The sequence below is a fragment of the Esox lucius genome, chromosome 18 (genome assembly GCF_011004845.1).
Source record: "Esox lucius isolate fEsoLuc1 chromosome 18, fEsoLuc1.pri, whole genome shotgun sequence".
NCBI classification, from domain to species: Eukaryota; Metazoa; Chordata; class Actinopteri; order Esociformes; family Esocidae; genus Esox; species Esox lucius.
In genome coordinates this window covers 14,351,340-14,372,096 of record NC_047586.1, presented here as the reverse complement: position 1 = coordinate 14,372,096, position 20,757 = coordinate 14,351,340, and the positions used below count along the sequence as shown (strand labels likewise).

Genomic DNA, 20,757 nt, shown 5'->3' with positions numbered 1-20,757 from the left:
CTCTATGTGTTCAAATAGTTCTCGATAACCGTGTTAGTTAACAATGTTTCAGAATGAGATCTAGTCAGCAGCAGAATGAACAGCACTGTTTTCCACGTTACAGACAGCTACACCCCTGGAACAATCAGGAGAGTTAGACTATACATTCTTACAAAAAGGGCTATCTAGTGTCTTAAAGGGTTCTTCAGTTGTCCCTAAAGGAAGAAAACATTTTTGTTCTAGATAAAACCCTTCATGGTTCCATAATGAACATTTGCCACAGAGGATTCTACATGGAGCCTAAAAGGTTTCTACTTGAAATCAAACAGAATTTTCCCTAGAACTCTAAAGGGTTCTCCCATGGGGACAACCAAAGAACCCTTTGGATTAAACAGTCTAAATTGGCTATATTCATGGTTGGGTACTAAAATGCTGCCCTCTAACCTCATTGCCATGGACACACATGTGGTGTGTGGTGACTAGGGCCTTGAAGACGACGATCCAGCTGGCGTTAGTGGCTCTCTCAAACAGGGTGTCTGCCATTTGAGGGATGTTCACATTGGTCGCATTGGTGGCAGAGATCAGATCTGCAATAAATACAGGTAGTTTGTTGGTACTCTGGGGAGAGATGCTGTTAAAGGTTCAGAATAACTGAAACTGTTTTGATATTGATTGCTGATCTGTGAAACGGAATACAGCAGGAATCATTACGTAGTTCAAGTGTTCAAAAAGAGTTGCAAAATTATGATGAGAAAGTACCTGCAGTTCCCACAAAGATAGAAAAAGCTCATTCCCCATAGGAATTTTTGGAGGTCCCACATGGAAAACATGCTATTTCTGGCCCAGGGATTAGGTTTAGGGAAAAATCTGGGTTACATTTATATTTAAGCATTACCAGTTAGATTAAGGGTTATGCTTTAGGGCTAGGTTAAGTTTAGGCATAAAAGTCAGGTTCTTGAGTTTAAGTTTAAGTTAATGTTAATGTTAGGGTAGAGGTTATGGTTAGGTAAAGAAATAAGGGAACATTGATATCTGGGTCAGAGATCTCAGGTCACCACAAGGATAGAAAGTGAAAAATGTCAGTATATGTGTGTGTGCGCGTCAATGTGAATCCAGTTCAGGAGTGAGTGGAACAGTTTTGAGAATGGCCTTGGGAGGTAGTTCTGCTACTGGAATGTGTAAAAAACCTGACATACTGACAGTTGCCCACTTCACTGTGCAGCTATTGGAGCTAGACATTGCAGAGTCAGACGTTGAGAGTTCAGGACACATACCAAGTCACTGCTGGAGAGGATCCAACACACAGACAAATATAATGCCTTGTCATCTGTATCTCCACCACTAAAGATAGCCTGTTACTCAGACAGACAAATCGACAGACAGACAGGTCTGGTTCACCTCTGAAACTCAACTCAGCGCTCTGGGGGATAGTTTATGACAGACTAGGTGAGACAACAGAGAGAGAGATGGAGCTAGAGAGAGAAACCTAGGGAAAGGGGGATTTGATATTTTATCAGTTCTATATTGGTATATTTTATTACTCAAATGTTATAGAGGTCCAATATTTCTACCATGCAAAAAAGTGGAACGTTGTCCTGTCAAAAGATGACCAGAGTAGGTCATTTCAGGGTTAAAGATGGAGGGGCAACAGCTTTGTCCACAGATTAATGTGATCAGTGAGGGATCTAGGTGACCCCTCCTCCAACTGTCACACACACAAATAAACATGCATGCAATACACGGCATTAGCACACCAAAACCGTGATGTGCTTATACCTTCTCCAGTTAACAGCTTTCCTGTCTACTCTTTATCTTTAGTTGACTGATGTACTGGAGCCACATCTGGAATATATTCACAGATAATCTCTTCCTGGAATTGCCATAATAACATAACGGTATACATGACCAGGCCTGGCGACTGATGTCATTATTCCACTATAGACCTGACAAGATTTACATCACATCCTGTTTAGACAGCTGCTCCTTATTGATGACAGATAGGATTCATAAACCCAGGGACACAGAATCCTCCTGACCCCCTTCTCTTTTCAATCTCAATTTCAATGTACAGTATCTTCCTTTCTTGATGCCTTTCTCAAAGAGCCTGACCATAGCTATTACATAACCTCTGCTTCTATCACAGTGGTGTCTGTTGTGCTTAAGATCCATGCTAGAACTTTCACAGTAAGCAAAATTACAACTTATAGACTTATTTTCCAGATGATAAGAAAAGGTTATTTTACTGTTCTAAATAAAACATTTAATTAATATTTTCAAAAAAGTTAAACATAAGTATTTTCCAGACATTCAAAAAGGTATGTTGAAGGAAAGTTTAAAGGCAACTTTCACACATTGAACATGATTATTTTTTTGTAATTGATTCTTCAGATTCAATTCAACTGCATAGTCAATGAATTACATCATAAACAGTCAAAGTCAACTTGTGAATAAGTTGTTAATGCAATGTGTCCCTCACCATAACTCTCATGTGAGGTGAGGATGCTAATTGCATCCAGAACACAAATAAAGTGTTACACCTTTTCAGCACAACACAACAATAGTTACTGCTTGTCATAACATACATTGAGTATATATGCCAGTTTATAACTTATGTCTCTTGTCCAAATCATTCAAATATGATGACAAATATTATCAGAGTTTGTTTTTTCCATCACAGACTTGTGAGCAGTTTAAATGAACAGTTTAAAGTAGCAGGCAAAGGCATTTTTACCTGTTTTATATCAACTTCATAAATGGACCTCCGACAACTAGGCTATTCACATATTTCCATCGCCCAGTAAGAATTGAGTAGGGACTGAAACGTTGACGGATGAAGAGGCAGAACAAAAGCTCAGGGAGACCAGAGGACATTTAATAAATGAAATATAACGGACAGGAACCAAAAAACACACAACACCGTTCCATAGAGTAAACCAGTACAAAGGCCGACAGGATACAAGGGGGAAGTAGCGCCCGTGAACAGGGAAAACAGGCGTGGGCAATAATCAACGAAAACAGGTGTGTGTGATGAAGGGAGGTAGAGAGGGCGTGGGATTCACTACACTATTGGTTCCAAGGATAAGATACAGTGGGGAGAACAAGTTTTTGATCCACTGCCGATTTTGCAGGATTTCCCACTTACAAAGCATGGTAGAAGTCTGTAATTTTTATCATAGGTACTCTTCAACTGTGAGTGACGGAATCTAAAACAAAAATCCAGAAAATCACATTGTATGATTTTTATGTAATTAATTTGCATTTTATTGAATGACATAAGTATTTGATACATCAGAAAAGCAGAACTTAATATTTAGTCCAGAAACCGTTGTTTGCAATTACAGAGTTCATACGTTTCCTGTAGTTCTTGACCAGGTTTGCACACACTGCAGCAGGGATTTTGGTCCACTCCTCCATACAGACCTTCTCCAGATCCTTCCGGTTTCGGGGTTGTCGCTGGGCAATACAGACTTTCAGCTCCCTCCAAGGATTTTCTATTGGGTTCAGGTCTGGGCACTGGCTAGGCCACTCCAGGACCTTGAGATGCTTCTTACGGTGGTCCCAGCTCTCTTCAGGTCATTGACCAGGTCCTGCCGTGCAGTTCTGGGCTGATCCCTCATGATCATTGATGCCCAACGAGGTGAGATCTTGCATGGAGCCCCAGACCGAGGGAGATTGACCGTCATCTTGAACTGCTTCCATTTTCTAATAATTGCGCCAACAGTTGTTGCCTTCTCACCAAGCTGCTTGCCTATTGTCCTGTAGCCCATGCCAGCCTTGTGCAGGTCTACCCTGATGTCCTAACACAGCTCTCTGGTCTTGGCCATTGTGGCGAGTTTGGAGTCTGTTGATTGAGTGTGTGGACAGGTGTCTCTTATACAGGTAACGAGTTCCAACAGGTGCAGTTAATACAGGTAATGAGTGGAGAACAGGAGGGCTTCTTAAAGAAATACTAACAGGTCTGTGAGAGACGGAATTCTTACTGGTGGGTAGGTGATCAAATACTTACGTCATGCAATAAAATGCAAATTAATTATATAAAAAACATACAATGTGATTTTCTGGATTTTTGTTTTAGATTCCGTCTCTCACAGTTGAAGTGTACCTATGACAGAAATTACAGGCCTCTACATGCTTTGTAAGTAGGAAAATCTGCAAAATCAAATGTGTATCAAGCAGTGTATCAAATACTTGTTCTCCCCACTGTAAGTCATTGTGCATGTAAGAGACTGTGTGTCAGACAGGGGGGAAGATAAAGAGGGTGGGTGGGAGGGACAGTGTGTAGGTTATCTAATAAGCTCCACCCCCGAACAAGTCACAGATGTCTAGGCTTTGTTTAATGAGTCTGAACAGCACAATACCATATAATATGGCACAGCTCAGCGTAATACAACACATAGAAAGGGTGGGTTTGTCAATGAGAAACAAGATCCAAAGAAAATGAAGCGTCAACCGATAGATTGCCACGAAAAATGCCAAATTTATATTAGCTATTTGGCAGATGCTTGTATCCACTGCGACTAAAAGTTAGTGCATTCACCTTAACATAGTTGGATAAAAATATCACATCTCACAGTAGTTGTAAAGACATTATCAGCCAAGTCATTGCTTGTAGGAAAGGAAAGAAAGATAAACAAAGATGTTCGAGGGAAAAAAATGAAACCTTACTTCAATATCACATCTCAATCTATCTTTGCAGAGGTAGGCTTTCTGGGTTTTTGTTTGGGAAATGAGAAGGACAGAGTATTGAAAAGGAGAAGGACAGAGTTTTGTCTAGGGTTGTGCCAAAGTTCTTTGAAAGGGGACACCATAGAGCTGTCCACTGTGATCGAAGGTTTTGGAATGGGTTGAGTTTGAAGTGGTGGGCCAACATCCAAGCTGAAATATCTGCCAGGCAAGGGAATTAAACTGCAGTAAAGTGTAAGTCTGGAAAGTACAGTGGACAATACTGAGATGTCTATGATTGTATTAGATTCAGTCAGGTCCGGACCAGACCAAAAACCTTTGTCTGCCAACACTGAAATCAAAGTTGGAAACCAAAATAAAATGTTGTCAGGTGTCAGTGTTTAGTGGGTAAACACAATGCTGCACCACAAATCAACCATATGTAGAATCTCGTATGGCAATTGTTTTGTATGTAGTGGTTAAGAAATAAAGATTTTCGAGTGGCCCACCACATGTAAACTACGTTGTTGTCCAAAACAACACACACACCTGACCATTCACAGAGAAGGGAACGTGCGCGTGTGTGTATATGTGTAAATCTTACAAGGATTGACTGATCTAAATACAGACTCAGTAATCCACAGCAGGCAAGGATAGCTCTTTATGAACCGGCAGACCCATAGGGGGTCTGTAAGAAGAGGTACATGACTGTGCGTGTATGCATGAGTGTGTCAGTGTGTGTCTGTGTGTGACTGTGTGTGGGGATATGTGGGGTGTGTGAGTGAATGCTGTGTGCCAGTCTGTTGTGTGTGTGCATGTGTTTGTGCTTTAGTGAGCATGCCTATTTGTAGAAAGTCACACACCAGACTGCTCCGAGTTTTTTTTTCCGACAGGAATAGGTAAGATTAAATCAGACAGAAATCCACATATACATCGGTGACACTGACCGCATAACTGCAACACCAATAATTCCTGCCACATCATTGACTGACTGATTCCTGCCGCATCATTGACTGACTGATTGCTGCCGCATCATTGACTGACTGATTGCTGCCACATCATTGACTGACTGATTGCTGCCATATCATTGACTGACTGATTGCTGCCCGCATCATTGATTGACTGATTGCTGCCACATCAGTGACTGACTGATTGCTGCCACATCATTGACTGACTGATTGCTGCCACATCATTGACTGACTGATTGCTGCCGTATCATTGACTGACTGATTGCTGCCGCATCATTGATTGACTGATTGCTGCCACATCAGTGACTGACTGATTGCTGCCACATCATTGACTGACTGATTGCAGCCACATCATTGACTGACTGATTCCTGTCACATCATTGACTGACTGATTCCTGCCACATCATCATGACTGCATCTTGATCTTACATTTTCAATGTCATTTTAGCACCATATACATATACAGGTCAGAAATAACTAAAGTTTTAATGAAAGAAAAAAAATCTCAAATTTTCAGAGCAATAACCAATGAAATTAATAATGAAAAACATTTTGACACCAGGAAAGTCCAAAACAAAACAATGCATTTTGTGTCATCCGCTAAGACGGGCCCTCTCCCCAAAGGATTGTCAGGGATCGGCCATCATGACACACTGACAAAGGAAAACAATAACTACAGTATTGTGCAAAAGTATGGGTAGTGTGTGTTTCAATAAATAAAATTAGATAAAAATATTTTACAAATACACACTTACTATCCAAATAAATGACTTGCACAGTACTGTATATTCGCTAAAAGACTGCCCTCACACGACTGCTTGGGGTTCTATGCCTAGAATCTCTGGAATCTACACTAAGCGTTAAAAAGCACATGAACTCAAGAGGAAGACAAATAATATACAGTAGTATGTGTTAACTGTAGTTGCCTTTCCAGAGCCTAACACTGTATCTGGCAAGACATGTATGCTATATAGGGCCCAATTTTGGCCTAGTTAAAGATTTTGGTGCTTGAAGCCTTTAGTGTTGCCTTGAGGGCGTTGGCTAATCAAAGAAAAAGAAGACAGTGAAACAATGTGCCCTATATTCATCTAATTTGTTAAATGACCATAGAAATGGATATTCATGCTTCAGCATTAAATCTCAACACCAGAGACATACAGGTAATCAACTGTCACTGTAACAACAATGATACCATATAGACCGTATTTTTTGGACATTCATTGTGTAAATCATGCATATTGTAGCCGGCTAACTACTACAGTAGAGATAAATATACATTTATTGTGTAAGGATTTCTTCTCTGGACAGCAATACTGGTGAGCTCACTCTCTCTGCATGCAGTGCTAAACTAATCCCGAGCCGTCGTCCGCCTACTCTTGCATTAGCATTGTCACCTTTGGCTGTGTAAATAATGCAGGCCTGTCATTGGCTGATTAATGCATTATTCAGTGGGGAGCGGATCACTCGATATAAGTTCTGAGTCCTGCTAGGCCTAGCCGGGGCTGGTCCGTCTGCCTGACCACACACACACACACACACCATTCAACCTTTAGTCTGACTCGGGTTGTTTAGACCCAGTGACAGTGATTGATAATGTCAATAGGGGAACTGTATCTTTACGCAAAACAGCACTGTGGCCTGAAATTACAATTCTGTGGTGATGCAAATTGGTGAACAGTGTAGTCGTTTTCATAAAGAATTATATTGCTTTGCAAAAACATAATTAAAATGGATCTTGAAACTGTCTTTAGACTGGGAAAGACTGAGGTGGCCTCACATGCTCAACCAGATATGCATCACCAATGGAACACCACCATAGTCAAGAATTATAAAGGAAGATCTATTGAACTTCAGAATCATCATCTGGGTGCCGACTCCAGGCTTAAAAGGCCTAAGCAGTCAATTAAGTAGGCCTACATATTTTTTCTTTTTAAAACATCAACATTACAATTGGGGTCTTACTATTGATCATGAAAATTAGAATACATCAGTCGAAATTGGGCTGGGTATGTTGTTTTTCTCGCCAGTCACTCTGTAAATTGACATTCAAGTCTTTTTTCAGTCTAGATTCTCTAAAGTAGCAGTAGTTGTAGTACTAGCAGTAATCATGGCCCGGCAGACCCTGACCTCCAGTATTCCCCTCTGATTTGTTAATCATTCTCACTCAGATATACTAACATAACGTAAGTCGTGGAAAATGCATTGAACTGTAGGAAACAAGTGTAAAACTGACAAAGGCCCCATGGTGGAATGTGTAGAATTACACAATGGCATGTTCTTTGAATTGCATGAAATGTGTAGAGACCTTGCTGTGAAAAGTGGAACAGTTGAATTATGGTACCCCTAAATATTTTCAGAAAGTAATGTAAAGACATGAAAAGGTCACTGTAACAATATTTAATACCGTTAAGCCAGGTCCATCTACACTAGCCTAACAACTATCTATTTTCTAGTTGTTGCCCAATATATTGTCACTTGACATACTGTAAAGTGTACAGGTTATCTTTACTTGTGAAACCATGAGAGGAAAGCTTGGTAGATGATCAATAACCAAACTCGCAGACACTGCAGTCCTTGAAGACTTGGAAGACATGCATTCCTCCCATATAGATATTGTAGGGCATGTTTGGGAAGTGTATTGAACAAGGTCAAGTGAACAAGGGCAAGTGTAATGTATTGGGGGAAAATCTTGTGTGTCAGCCTTTCTTGAGTAATGGTCACCTCTCTCCCCATTCGCTGTGCGCTCCACATGTAGGATGACTAGGGGTCACCAATGGGATCATCTCCATGGTAACATCAATAACAAGCACTACTCTGGTCATGAGGGCAGGAACATCAAATTATTAATAATGAAGAGGTGAAAAAAACATATGATCATCATAATGTGTGTGTGTGTGGTGGTGGTGGGGTGGGGGGGGGGGGGGTGCATGCGTTTTGAATAAACATCCTGCATCTTGATGAAGTTACAGTGAATCCCAGAAAATAAACCCCATTCGCTGTGAGCTCCACATGTAGGATGACTAGGGGTCACCAATTGGATCATCTCCATGGTAACATCAATAACAAGCACTACTCTGGTCATGAGGGCAGGAACATCAAATTATTAATAATGAAGAGGTGAAAAAAACATACGATGTGTGTGTGTGGTGGTGGGGGGGGTTGTATGCGGATGTGCGTTCGTTTTGAATAAACATCCCGCATCTTTATGAACTTACAGTGAATCCCAGAAAATGAACCAGCAGAAGGGTGTGGGTGGAAGTAGACTTACATTCCAGGTGCTTTTTCTTAGGCGCCATCACTTCGTGAGTGGTGGCTTTGCAGACAGCGCGAGATACCTCCGATCCCGTCAACTGGTACTGCGCAGCGGCAATACGATCTGTGAGCGTCTGCCCCGACATTTTCTCCCTGTGTAGTCGACCACCTTCAGAATGTATTTCACCCAGGAGAAGATAAAAAAATAAAAAATAAAGACTGTGTTCCTACAGGGATAACGGTATCACCGTTGCCAGTGCGGTGCAGTCTCCAATCCCTCACAGGCCTGTGACCTTCTGGATGGGCGAAACATTTACAAAATTAGCTCAAATAAATAAATATAGATTATATTTGACATTAATTAATTGGTTAACGTAGATATTTGGGCAGTAACTTGGGTAGACTTGCGCAAGATTGCTCTCTTACCTTGCCTTGTGTCCCGCTATACGGTGAGTTCAGCACCTTGGATAAAGCTACTGTTACGTAATACTACGCTGGAAATACAATCTAAATCCTCGCCCCACAGCAATAGTGCAATAGAAAATTGCTAATCGGGAAAATGAAAACGTTGCAAAAGCGTACCGTTGCTTATCCTCCGAATTAATTTATCTGGCCAAAACTCCAACCTTCATCAAAAGTACACAGAGGATTCCGTTACCGTTTTACAGAAAGATCGTATAGACATTCGAGCAACTGTTTCTCCACGACGCCCGCAAACGGTTAAACCCGAAGAGGAAAACGCACCCGTAGAATGTTGAATCTATGAAAATAACGATTTTAAAACGATGACGCACAGAATTTGTGTAGGCTCGAGGATTAAAATCTTTACTCCCGACCTTTTTTTCTGATTAGTAATGTCTGATAAGCGCGTTGCCCTTCTCATACAGTCGACAGCGGATGCGCCTCTTCCCCTTTGGCAGTAGGCAACCGGCGTACCAATCCGAGAAAACGGAATAGACTAGGCTACTGTATGGAGACGGATATTTTGGAAATAATACTGTAGGCTATTCCACGCTCACGTTTATTTATTTATTTATTTGAGCTGTAGGCCTATCGATCTTATATATCCTCCCCTCACCCACGCAGTGCTAGGACAGGGTAAGACGACGCTTCATTAACAAACCGATACACGTCCGTCCCACACTCAACGGTGGCGCGTTCTTAAAGGGGAGTACTGGCCTACAGCGTATAGTACCACTCATATCATTAATATGTCAAAGTGGTAGCCTTATTTTTGAGTGCACTGCAGCATAAGTACTAGGCTATTAGTCAACTAGGAGATAGATTTCAAGAAATCGCAAGGAATTACATTTTTGGCAGGTGGCCAAATTGCGTCAGTATAGGACCACTGTAATCTGCCGTTGTTTGTCGGATCATCAAGATGCTTATGTGATACGAGCAACCCTGAACCACAGTCAAACGTTTGAGGAATCTCTATAGCCTAATATTAATATAATCACACCTATTGGTTTAACATTCTGCGGTATTATTTGATGATGCTGATTGTGGGAAATAGCCTAATCCCCCTTAATAAACTAAATAATCCCACTCATCATCATTGAATTAGACCTAGTAGTCATATTATTTATTTCTACGTAGTTGTTGTTTTGTCAAGCGCTTGAATGCGGCGAATTTTACAATATCGTTTGCAAACTGCCGAATCACCCACAAACGACTCGTTCTCGAAATGTTGAGCAGAGGCTGGCTGTATAGGATTTAGCTCTGATAACGTTCATAAATCATTTGACGGAATTCACTCTTGACCCTAATTCGATCAATAATTCTAAAAACAAGCTACGTTTCATTCACCGCTCCATTATGCTATATTTGCAGGCCGGAGCAGGAGCAACAGGCAACCCACATCGTAAGGCTTTTAGCCATATTTTGTCATTCTGGGAAAACTGTTTTCTAAATTGTATTAATCAAAATAATTTAGAAATCCCAAATGAACACCTCGGTCCTCCACTCCATCCTCCATTTGTGCATTAACGCGCGCTTCCGCCATTTGCACAAGTGTCCCATATTTGTGGGAGCAAAAATTATCGAGGGTGTCGGGGCTAATTAGACCCTCCAGTGACCCCTTCGAGCGAGTCTGCAACGACACAGCCTCGATCACCAATTTATGGGATCAGCAATGCACTGACGTGAGACATAGGCCTATGTAAAAAAAAAAAAAAATTCAATTGTTGATTATGGGTTTTTTCTTAATAGGGATAATAGGGATCTTTAAATACAAATGTCATCCGTGTTTTATTATAACTGGACCATGAACTGAATCCGTGTATGACTATATCCTTAAGCAAAAAAGACCGATAGTCTAATCATTCCCACTGCCTAAATTCATGTTTCTAAACACCTCGCCACTTTAACTAGCGGTTTTCAGAATAATACACTCTAACTATTGTTGCCTGCTCCATCTAGCTAGCCTTAATGCTAGTTAGTTCGTTCTTTGGTTAATTCATTAGTTAGTTATTTTGTAATATCGCTTTTGTTGCTTGGTCAAACAGACAGAAGAAGAATGTTTGGTGGTCTATGACAATAAGAATTGCGCGAAAAGGCTATTACAAACAGGTGTGCATTAAAGGTTATTCCAGCAACTATAAGACAGTTCCGGATCTTATTTGATTAGTGATGATATAGTTTGAACGATCCGTACACGGATCATAAACCCTAGCCACTCAGTAGAAGTCACGGTCGGAGTTTCGTCAGTCACACGTGATCATTGAGGGCACTCGAAACAAGTGCGTAGTGGATAGGGTCGGTTGAGATTCACCCAATCGACAGTTAAAGCCAGTGGTAACGTGACTGATCCGGAAATGCAGCCACGTCGCCAGGAGAATCAGGAAGATATTTATTAATTTCACTTTACACCAGTTTTTTGTTCAACGACTGCAAGTAAGTGAAACAATTGATATTTTTAACAAGTAAATTATGGTACACGCATGTTGCAAATTATTCTTAAAAAAGAGCCAATTGCGTTAGCGTCGAGGCGCAATGTCTCTAGAATTAATGTTTCTTTGGCTCTTGTTTTTAGTCAATGCTTAAAACATCTCTGAAACAGTTTTTGTCTTTTGAAGGCGTAATGCCACGCCAGCCTTGTTAAACATACTTTAATATTTTCAGTCATGATTCCAAACATCTTATAGGATGTTAGTGGAGTTTTCATACTGTATTTTATTTTTATAGGAACCGACCTTAAATGATTAATTTTAGGATTTTAGCTTTTTTCAGAAGCCAAACATGTACAATTACCCCTCCTTTCCCCGAAAGTATTTCCAGATGAATGCATCTTCATAACAGAAAATCTGACTAGGGCAATCGTCCTTTGTTCAAATACATAATGTTTTGAGTACACTTTCGTGAAATGCATGCAGAACTGTTTCTTTATTTCTCCATGGCTAGATGACAAGGGTCTTTAAGAATTACGTACTCCTCCTGTTTTGTCTTCTCCCTACTTTCCTCATCCAATTGGTTTTGAAAAGAGTTGAGGAGAGAGGATAGGTATCATGAAATTGGAAAAAAGGGGTTTAGGTCCCCCTGGCTACAGTTGAATTGCATATGAATGATTAGCAGCCCCAGAAAGCATTTGATAAAATAAATTGCCATGTCCTAGTAGGTTTTATTAGTGGATTGAGGACTGATGCATAAAAAACATTTCTCAGTACCCAAATTAAATTGACAGATCAAACATTGTCCCTGTGTTTAGAAAGGTTTAGGCCTGTGTCTGTGAATACTTTTGGCAGCTATTCAGAATTATATTTTTATTATCTGTTAAGATAAAATTGTTAGTCCTTTCTTGAAGACTTTAGGCTACATGGTATGACGAAGAGGAGGAGAGGAATCCACTTCCTAGTATTGAGACATGCCCGTTTCTTTCATTTCTTTTGTTTCAGAAATGGCTGAGTTTGAGGAGGTAACCCAGAAGTCTGCTCACCACCCCAAACCTGTAGGGCTGGTTCTACAGTATGGCACAGCAGGGTTCCGGACCTGTGCTAAGAAGCTAGATCACATCATGTTCCGAATGGGTTTACTGGCCACGCTCCGCTCCAAGAAGACTAAGGCTACCATTGGGGTCATGGTCACAGCCTCACACAACCCTGAGGTGAGCAAAACCCAACGCTTCCTTTGATAACTTTCACCCAGTCCAATGGTATGGCTCTTTGACTGGTTTACCCAGGCGTTCTGTTCTGGTGTGCTCTCAAGACCACACTTAAGCCTGTGTGGATTCTCTTGATATTCTCTTGAATTGATTTGGTTTCAGGCAAACTATTGCTTTTCTGACATGCACAGTAGTCGTGTCCTTGTTCTCCCTCATCCCCTTCCTCTCTCTCCATCTATCTCACCCCCCTCTTTCTTCATCTCCCTCCCCCCTACCTCCTGAATTGTTCTCCCTCATCCCCTTCCTCTCTCTCCATCTATCTCACCCCCCTCTTTCTTCATCTCCCTCCCCCCTACCTCCTGAATTGTTCTCCCTCATCCCCTTCCTCTCTCTCCATCTATCTCACCCCCCTCTTTCTTCCTCTCCCTCCCCCCTACCTCCTGTATTGTACTGCCTCAATCCCTTCCTATCCGTCTTTTCCACCACTCTTTCACCTCTTCCTTCCTAGGAGGACAACGGGGTGAAGCTGGTTGACCCCATGGGGGAGATGGTGACCCCCGCATGGGAGGGCTATGCCACCGAGCTAGCCAACGCCGAGCAGGAGGGGCTTCTCCCCACTCTGAAGGACCTAATCGAGAGAGAGGCCATCGACATGGCCCAGGAAGCCAACGTGTTTGTGGGCAAAGACACCAGGTACTAACGTGATGTCATTCACTAGAAACTCAACTGTGGCCTTGAAGACGCCAGGTTAGCGAAACAACTTGGGGCAAAGTAACTTTGTGCCCAAATGCCAATTCACCCAATGCTTTTTCAGCTATTGCCATTATCTGATTGGTTGTGTTTCTTCAGGTGCAGCAGTGAGAGCCTGTCCAAGGCAGTAATGGATGGGGTCTGTGCGCTTGGAGGACACTGTAAAGGTGCTATAAGTCTTAGGTTTCCTTTGTCTGTTTTCTCATTAAGATTCAGCTGTGCCCTGGTATGTGACTTACTGTTGGTTGTTGTTGTGTGGACTCCTGTCAGACAATGGCTTGGTGACCACTCCTCAGCTGCACTACCTGGTGTGCTGTCAGAACACCCAGGGTCGCTATGGCGAAGCCACAATCAAAGGTTACTACCAGAAACTCTCCCAGGCTTTCATCCAGCTCACTAAAAACGTACGACCCCTCTCTTCAAATTTCAGTCCAATAAAGAACTTCAGTAGATTTCATTAATAAGACTGACGAAACGTAGAAAAGCTGAAGAGAGTATTTAAAAGAAATCTCTTGATTTAAATATTTACCTAAAAACATATGTAGTTATAAGCGTGTCCAGTAAATTATTTTCTGATGCGTGTTTCCACACACCTAGGTGCCTAACCGTACAGATGACCAGAAGACCCTGCTGGTGGACGGGGCTAATGGTATTGGTGCTCTGAAGGTATCTGAGATGGAGACCTACCTGAAGAAAGAGCTGCAGCTATCCCTCTTTAACGACGGCTCCAGTGGCAAACTCAACCACCTGTGTGGTGCAGACTTTGTCAAAGTACAGCAGAGAGCTCCTAAAGGTGAGACTGTAGTCTGCTCCACCTCAACAGAGCCCAAATGGCGTCCTCCCCAAGTTTCCTGTGGTTTGATCAGAACTGAGGGAGCGAACATCTATCTGGATTATATCCCCTTGTAACCATTTGTTTTAAGTTTAAGATATGTCAGGGTAATGAGAATCAAGAAAAGGAAGCAACTTCTGGTTGTTGAGATGCACCCCTGGCAGAACTCACCTTAAGGGTGTTGAAATCCATAGTGAGATGACTCATGGAACCTTTGACTCACAGGGTGTGTCTCTCAGGCTGCAGGGGACTGATTAACATGCCTGCTTTTATGTCTTGTTAGGACAGTCAGGTTATCTTTTGTCTTGTAGTTTCCACGTTTGACCACCAGAGGGAGGGCATCTCAATGAAAGGCATTATATTTACTGTTGGCAACAGCCGAACTCCTGATGTGGACTGCTATGAGCCTGTTTCTTTTCCTCTTCCTCTCTAGGTGTGGAAATTAGTGCTGGGGAGCGTTGCTGTTCGTACGACGGAGATGCTGATCGTATTGTGTATTACTACACCGACTCAGCCAGTCGATTCCACCTCCTCGACGGAGACAAAATCGCCACCCTCATCAGCACATACCTCAAAGACCTGCTTACACAGGTCCGCGCTCACGCTCCATCACCACACCAACCTGGGATACGAAGCTACACCTGCACGTAACAGCACTCCTCACTCAAGTGTCAAACCTATGCCCCCCCCCTCGTGTTTCTGCAGGCTGGCCTTGACCTGCAGATAGCTGTGGTACAGACAGCATATGCTAACGGCAGCTCTACGCGCTACCTTGAAGATGTCATGAAGGTGAAGAAACACACACACACTCCTGGTTCTGCCCACAATGCCTCTCAGTGCTGACCGTTTCTCTTCTCCCAGGTGATAGTCAGGTGCACCAAGACTGGAGTTAAACACCTGCATCACGCAGCCCAGGAGTTTGACATTGGGATTTATTTTGAGGCCAACGGACATGGGACTGTAAGTAGGCAACACACACACACACACACACACTTAAACACTCATGTGTGACACGATTATCGCTTGAACGTACAGTATGCCGCTCTGTGTCGGTCGGCCCTTGTGAACGTGTTGGTGTTTCCGGTTGTCGCTGTCCCACCACAGGTCCTTTTCAGTAAACTGGCAGAGGAGAAGATCCAGCAGCTAGCCCGGGACTCCAACGCCAACGACGAGAGGAAGAGGGCCGCGTTCACACTGCACAACACGATCAACCTCATCAACCAGGTGGGAACGCGTGGTTAGGTCACCAATCTCAGCGACTGAGTGACCTGACCATATGGAGGGTCAGGTCTTGTGTACCCGTAATTGATGTTCTCCCTCTCTCTGTAGACAGTCGGGGATGCCATGTCTGACATGCTGCTGATCGAGGCTGTGTTAGCCATCAGGGGGATGACAGTGCAGCAGTGGGACGCCATCTACACGGATCTGCCCAACAGGCAGCTCAAAGTCAAGGTGTGTGGTGGAGCGCGTAGGTGCCTCGGGGTACTTTGGGAGTCAGCCGATTTAGAAATGCTTGTATGGCATGAACACATCCAGCATGTTTCGCCACAGCTCGTCCCAGTGGCTAGCCGTTTGTCATGTCTCTGCGTGGCCTGTAGGTGGCAGACCGGCGGGTGATCGACACCACCGATGCCGAGAGGAGGACTGTGCGTCCAGAGGGGCTGCAGGAAGCCATAGACCTGCTGGTGAAGAAGTACAGACGGGCGCGCTCATTCGTGCGGCCGTCTGGCACAGAGGATGTGGTCCGAGTGTACGCCGAGGCTGACACACAGGTGGGGCTACGGGGCGGGGAACACAACCTGCCGTGTGGAGAAACTCTGCCTGATAGGGATTCACTGGTGTTCAGTCAACATGCCTTTAGTTTGCTTTATGCTTGTCAGTGTCTGATGATGATTTGCTCCTATGTGTTTCAGGAGAGCGCTGATGCCCTGGCACATGAAGTTAGCCTGGCAGTGCACCAGCTTGCAGGAGGAGTGGGAGAGGAACCCAAACCTTTATAAACACACTGTGCGATTTGTAAGATCGATTAGTCCTATGATTCTTTCACATTCCTTTAAAGACAAATTCCTGAACCATGACTGTACCTAAAGTTTCTATTCTTGTGCCAAATGGTTTTATACTGGACACTGCCTTTAATACTTTAAGACCTTTCTGTGAGTCTTTGCAATGGGATTAGTTTCAGACAATGTGAAGTCAAGAGAATCACTGTTTTGGAAGGTGACTGGAGCATATTCTAATTATGGTTGAACCTGTAATCCTTTTTTTTTTTTTTTTTTAACCCAGCCATAACCCTGTCAATTAAGTGGTTTTGGGTGATCCTCATGTAATTATGTAAATGTTGATTTGTTGCACTGTTTGGAATGGACCTGAACTGGAAAAACTGCTGCTATGAAATTGTTTACCACCATGTAACTAGGAAAACAGAAATTGACATATTACTGATGCGGTTTGATTTTAACATAACATATTTTTGGAAATCATCACATTTGCTTCAGAGTTGCTTTGCTGATAGATTTTATTATTGGTTGCTTGTAGATAGAGATGGTTCTCAGACACACAGGGAGCTCAAGCTTATGGAAAGGCAGTGTGAGGCTCAGAAAGGAATTTAGTGCAGACAGAGACACTTTGAAGGAGACCAGAGGAACCTTGGGCATTAACTATCCTAGGGGCCTGAGAAGGGCTCCAAGGAAGGAAGGGCTTAGCATTTAATCCTAAGGTGGTTTTGGAGCAGCGTTTCTTGGCATCCAGCTCTACTCCTCATCTATGTAGTCAGCAGCCCCAGAGATGATAATGGTGCGTTCCTGTGTGTCTCTCTCATACGTGTCTGCGTCGGTTTTAACTGTTCTGAGAAAAAATGGGAAAACGATAGGAAAAGGGGGGGGGGCAGGTTGAAAAAGACGGTTGGTGACATGCAATTGCATACGAATGTGATAGACTATATGCATATCGTTTTAGGGGGGGGATATTATGAGTAATTTGAATGACATCTTCCAGCATGATTTAAGTTGATGACTCCAGCTTGCTCTACCTCATGAGAACAGTCTTCCGCTCCGTCATCTCCACTGACTGTTCATCATAGCTTTCTGTCTTGCTTCCTGACAATATCGCCTCCGCCCCTCTGTCTGGGGCCTCTTTGGTTTTTCTGCTGTCGTCGTCAGAGGTGGAGCTAGCGCCCATCCTAGCACTGATGACCATGCCTCCTCTCCCCAGGGACATGGTCTGGACCAGGGTGCTGAGACGGATGTCCTCGCCCTCAATGAGCGCCCTGACAAATTAACCACAGAGAAGACGTGAGCTATGTACATTACAAGTACGGCAGACCACATAACAAAAGCTTTGCAGTCTCTTTCTGTCTCCTGTTTTTAATCAATTCCAGGAAGCTGACAAACTCAAAAGTGATGAAAGCAAACAACGAGCAGAATCTGGTTTCACATGTCATTTTTTTTCTTCAACAAGAGCAAATAAGTCATACAAAAGGCCTGTTTAGACTGTACAGGAGTTTGTCACCTGTAGGTGGTGATCTCCATCTCCAGGGCCATCTTTACGTTGAGCAGCTCCTGGTACTCCCTCAGAAGCAAAGCTATCTTCTCCTTCATCATCTTCAGTTCCAGCTTCAGCTCCTCAATACGCTCCTGTGGGAATCAAGCGGTAGGTCATAAGGAGCCAAATGACAATGTTCCTGTCCATTTAAAGATCTCTAATTTGTTGCCAACTTTGTAGAGATCCATCTTAATGTGTTGACTTGCTATGCTTCTAATGACCTGTTACGGTGAAGGTGTTGTGACATTAATTCAACTTACCAATAGTGCCTCCTCTTCTTTTTTTTGTCTCTCCACGGCATCACGAATCTGATTCTCCAGTGATTCATTCCTTGTTTTCAAGGACTCCAACTCACGCTCCAGGTTTAAGAGCTACAAACACACACACACGCACTTTCATTCTGTTTTCTGGTGGGGTCAACAAAAATTACGACAAGAAAGAAAAGTGAGGTCTCACATCTTTCTTGTAACGTGCGATTTCCTCTCTCACGCTTCGAACGCTTTTAACATGTTTCGACGTCACGTTGTTGAGGTCTTGGAACTTTGACTTGTACCAAGCGTCCATTTCCTAATAAACAACAGCAAAAACGTTAATTCAGTTTTAACATATTAAATGTGTAATAGATCAGTAATAGTATGCCAAACTGGTACCTGTAAGTTTCTGGCAGCAATGCTGTCGTACTGAGACTGGATTTGTTTGAGGGCAGAGGAGAGGTCAGGGAGGGCAAAGTTCATGTCCACCTTGGCTACTGCGACATAGATCTTTTGCATCAGCTCATCAATTTCCTGATGGGAGAAAACAAAATGGAAACTTCTTATTCCTTCTTTGGTATTTAGCGTTCTTTTTAATCTGTGGAAAAACCTTCCTCTTAACACTTCCCATGTAGTTCTCATGTTAGTCAATGAAGCTGCATGGCAATACTCTCAGTCACTAGGCCCATGACCCCCCCCCCCCCCCCCGTAACTAATATGCTGTTTTAAGTTATTAGCAGGGGTGCATTTATTTCCCCAAACCAAAAGTTTCATTTGAAAGTTTCTATTGCACATATTCTGGAAGGTGCCTCCTCGACAAAATGGGAACCTTCAGACAAAATGCTTCGCAATTACAAATGTTATTGGTGACAAAATGTTGCCCCTTGTGAATTAAGACAGTGAATGACTTTGCAGACACAGGCAAAGACACATATATTTCTTGTGAAACGGGCATAGTACACAGTTAGAGACCCTGACTTGTTACCTCTTTGTGAACTCTGGTCAGGAAGGCCAGCTCTACCTCCAGGTTCTCCAGATGTTTCTCCAGGGTGATACGGGCAGAGGTGGCTTTATCCACATCCTGCCAGAAAAGAAGGTTAAGGAATCACGTTATTACATTTGGAATAAGCGCTGGAGAGAGGACATAGTTTAATGGCATGAATGAGGTGACTCTTTATGTTGATAATATTTAATGGTTCTGGCTGGCCCAATGTTTGACTCACTGGGCGGAAGGCATCTATCTCCATCTCTGCCTTCTTCCTGGCCTCCAGAGCCTCCTCATATTTGACCTTGAGCACCTCCAATTGTCCTGCCATGGCTCCCTTGGCTGCTACAGAAAGGTCCTTGGGGTGGAGGAAACCGTCAAACCCAGAATCTATCTCGCCCCAGTCAACCTTTTATAGGAGTAAAGATTCATGCATAGGCTGTAGGCGGACATATTGCTGAACATGACGCTCACCCTCTGCTCTCTGGTCTGCTCAGCGAGCCGATGTAGCTCTCTCAGCTGGCCCTCATAGAGCAGCCTTAGCCCAGACGGCTTCACATAGCGGTTCTGCAGGGCATCTATCTCAGCCTCCAGCAGCATGTTCTGCCCCTCCAGAGTACGCACCTGAGATCAAACAGGGGTTTGTGATGGAAAGAGTAAAAGGCAGAGAAAGAAAGGTTTGCTTAAGAGTGTGACTTGAGTGTGGTTTGAGAGACGGAGACAAGAGAACACAGGTGGCTGAATGTTTGAGCCTCGCCTTCTCGATGTAAACGGCAAGGCGGTCGTTGAGGTCCACCATCTCCTGCCTCTCGCCGCTACGGGTGTTCATGAATTCCTGGTTCTTAGCGGTGGCTGCATCCAGGTCCAGTTTGGGCCCCAGCCCCATGTTCATGCCGAAGCACAGAGCTCCCATACTCACACTGCTTTAACGCCAGGAGACAATGTCAGCCAATCACAACCGTATACTTTAGAACAGGTTTAATAAGTAATGAAAGCATCAGAATAACTCTGATACCCAAACAAAACATAGAAAAATGAATATCCCATTATGTGATTCGATTTGAAGACCATTCAGTTATACCTACTAAATGGACAGTATTCCAGTAGATGAAAACATTTTACAATTACTGCACCGTGATCTACTATGGTCCTTTCCATTGAGAACAACACTTCCATTTTTATTACCTTGTCATGCGGGATTTGCGGCCGCTGGAGAGGTTCCTCCTCCCCATCGTTCCCCCGCTGCGACTGTAGCTGGCCGAACGGTGACGGCTATCCTTGCGGGTCGGTGAGGGGCTCGAAACCCGTACCTGGTAGCAAGAGGAGGGGGCAAAGGCAGCCTCGAAGTGGCGGCGGTAAGAAGACATCCTTTCTGGGCTGCGACTCATGATAACGACCTGGAACTTTTTACTCAACACTGGAAACTGTTCATACACACT

The 20,757-nt window shown here is 43.3% G+C and overlaps 3 protein-coding genes across 15 annotated transcripts in view; 1 reads left to right on the top strand and 2 right to left on the bottom strand.

The window, feature by feature from the left end:
- Positions 1 to 10,007, bottom strand: part of LOC105017636 (clathrin coat assembly protein AP180) — a 29,918-nt gene extending 19,911 nt beyond the window's left edge. For 2 of the 12 annotated variants that reach the window (XM_010882372.4, XM_034287874.1), the window contains exons 1-3: positions 9,288 to 10,005; positions 8,878 to 9,157; positions 424 to 566 (exon numbers count right to left, since the gene is read on the bottom strand). In XM_010882372.4, coding sequence (XP_010880674.1) covers positions 424 to 566; positions 8,878 to 9,007 — 273 coding nt within the window. In that variant the 5' untranslated portion in view covers positions 9,008 to 9,157; positions 9,288 to 10,005. Of the gene's footprint in view, positions 1 to 423; positions 567 to 8,877; positions 9,158 to 9,287 lie in introns of all 12 variants that reach the window. The other 10 variants (XM_034287877.1, XM_034287876.1, XM_034287875.1 and 7 more) reach the window with 7 other exon arrangements.
- Positions 10,008 to 11,642: 1,635 nt separating this feature from the next.
- pgm3 (phosphoglucomutase 3) lies at positions 11,643 to 18,154 on the top strand. Of its 2 annotated transcripts, none has more exons than XM_020055990.3 (13): positions 11,643 to 11,756; positions 12,755 to 12,963; positions 13,469 to 13,653; positions 13,810 to 13,877; positions 13,981 to 14,114; positions 14,308 to 14,503; positions 14,976 to 15,133; positions 15,248 to 15,331; positions 15,404 to 15,502; positions 15,647 to 15,766; positions 15,872 to 15,994; positions 16,141 to 16,314; positions 16,456 to 18,154. In XM_020055990.3, exons 2-13 carry the CDS (start codon positions 12,757 to 12,759, stop codon positions 16,540 to 16,542), a joined length of 1,635 nt encoding a protein of 544 aa, XP_019911549.2. In that variant the 5' UTR covers positions 11,643 to 11,756; positions 12,755 to 12,756; the 3' UTR covers positions 16,543 to 18,154. The 2 variants fall into 2 exon arrangements, with proteins under 2 accessions (XP_019911549.2, XP_034143877.1); XM_034287986.1 differs by lacking the exon at positions 11,643 to 11,756 and having other exon boundaries at positions 12,757 to 12,963; positions 16,456 to 16,558; positions 17,753 to 18,154.
- On the bottom strand, positions 17,981 to 20,706 carry ngs (notochord granular surface). The gene is made up of 9 exons (XM_034287987.1): positions 20,504 to 20,706; positions 20,076 to 20,241; positions 19,793 to 19,942; positions 19,557 to 19,676; positions 19,319 to 19,414; positions 18,733 to 18,867; positions 18,539 to 18,649; positions 18,343 to 18,453; positions 17,981 to 18,174 (listed from the first exon to the last, which is right to left on the bottom strand). The coding sequence occupies exons 1-9, from the start codon at positions 20,704 to 20,706 to the stop codon at positions 18,046 to 18,048; spliced, it is 1,221 nt and encodes a 406-aa protein (XP_034143878.1). The 3' UTR covers positions 17,981 to 18,045.
- Positions 20,707 to 20,757: the final 51 nt, after the last annotated feature.

Excerpts from the sequence above, each read along its gene's own strand:
- pgm3 (XM_020055990.3), top strand. The coding sequence starts at position 12,757 with ATGGCTGAGTTTGAGGAGGTAACCCAGAAGTCTGCTCACCACCCCAAA. Across the intron at positions 15,134-15,247 it reads TCAAAGACCTGCTTACACAG|GCTGGCCTTGACCTGCAGAT; the intron begins GTCCGCGCTCAC and ends GTGTTTCTGCAG. Across the intron at positions 15,767-15,871 it reads CGATCAACCTCATCAACCAG|ACAGTCGGGGATGCCATGTC; the intron begins GTGGGAACGCGT and ends CTCTCTCTGTAG.
- ngs (XM_034287987.1), bottom strand. The coding sequence starts at position 20,706 with ATGAGTCGCAGCCCAGAAAGGATGTCTTCTTACCGCCGCCACTTCGAG. Across the intron at positions 20,242-20,503 it reads CGCAAATCCCGCATGACAAG|CAGTGTGAGTATGGGAGCTC; the intron begins GTAATAAAAATG and ends CTGGCGTTAAAG. Across the intron at positions 19,677-19,792 it reads AGCAGACCAGAGAGCAGAGG|GACCTTTCTGTAGCAGCCAA; the intron begins GTGAGCGTCATG and ends CTCCACCCCAAG.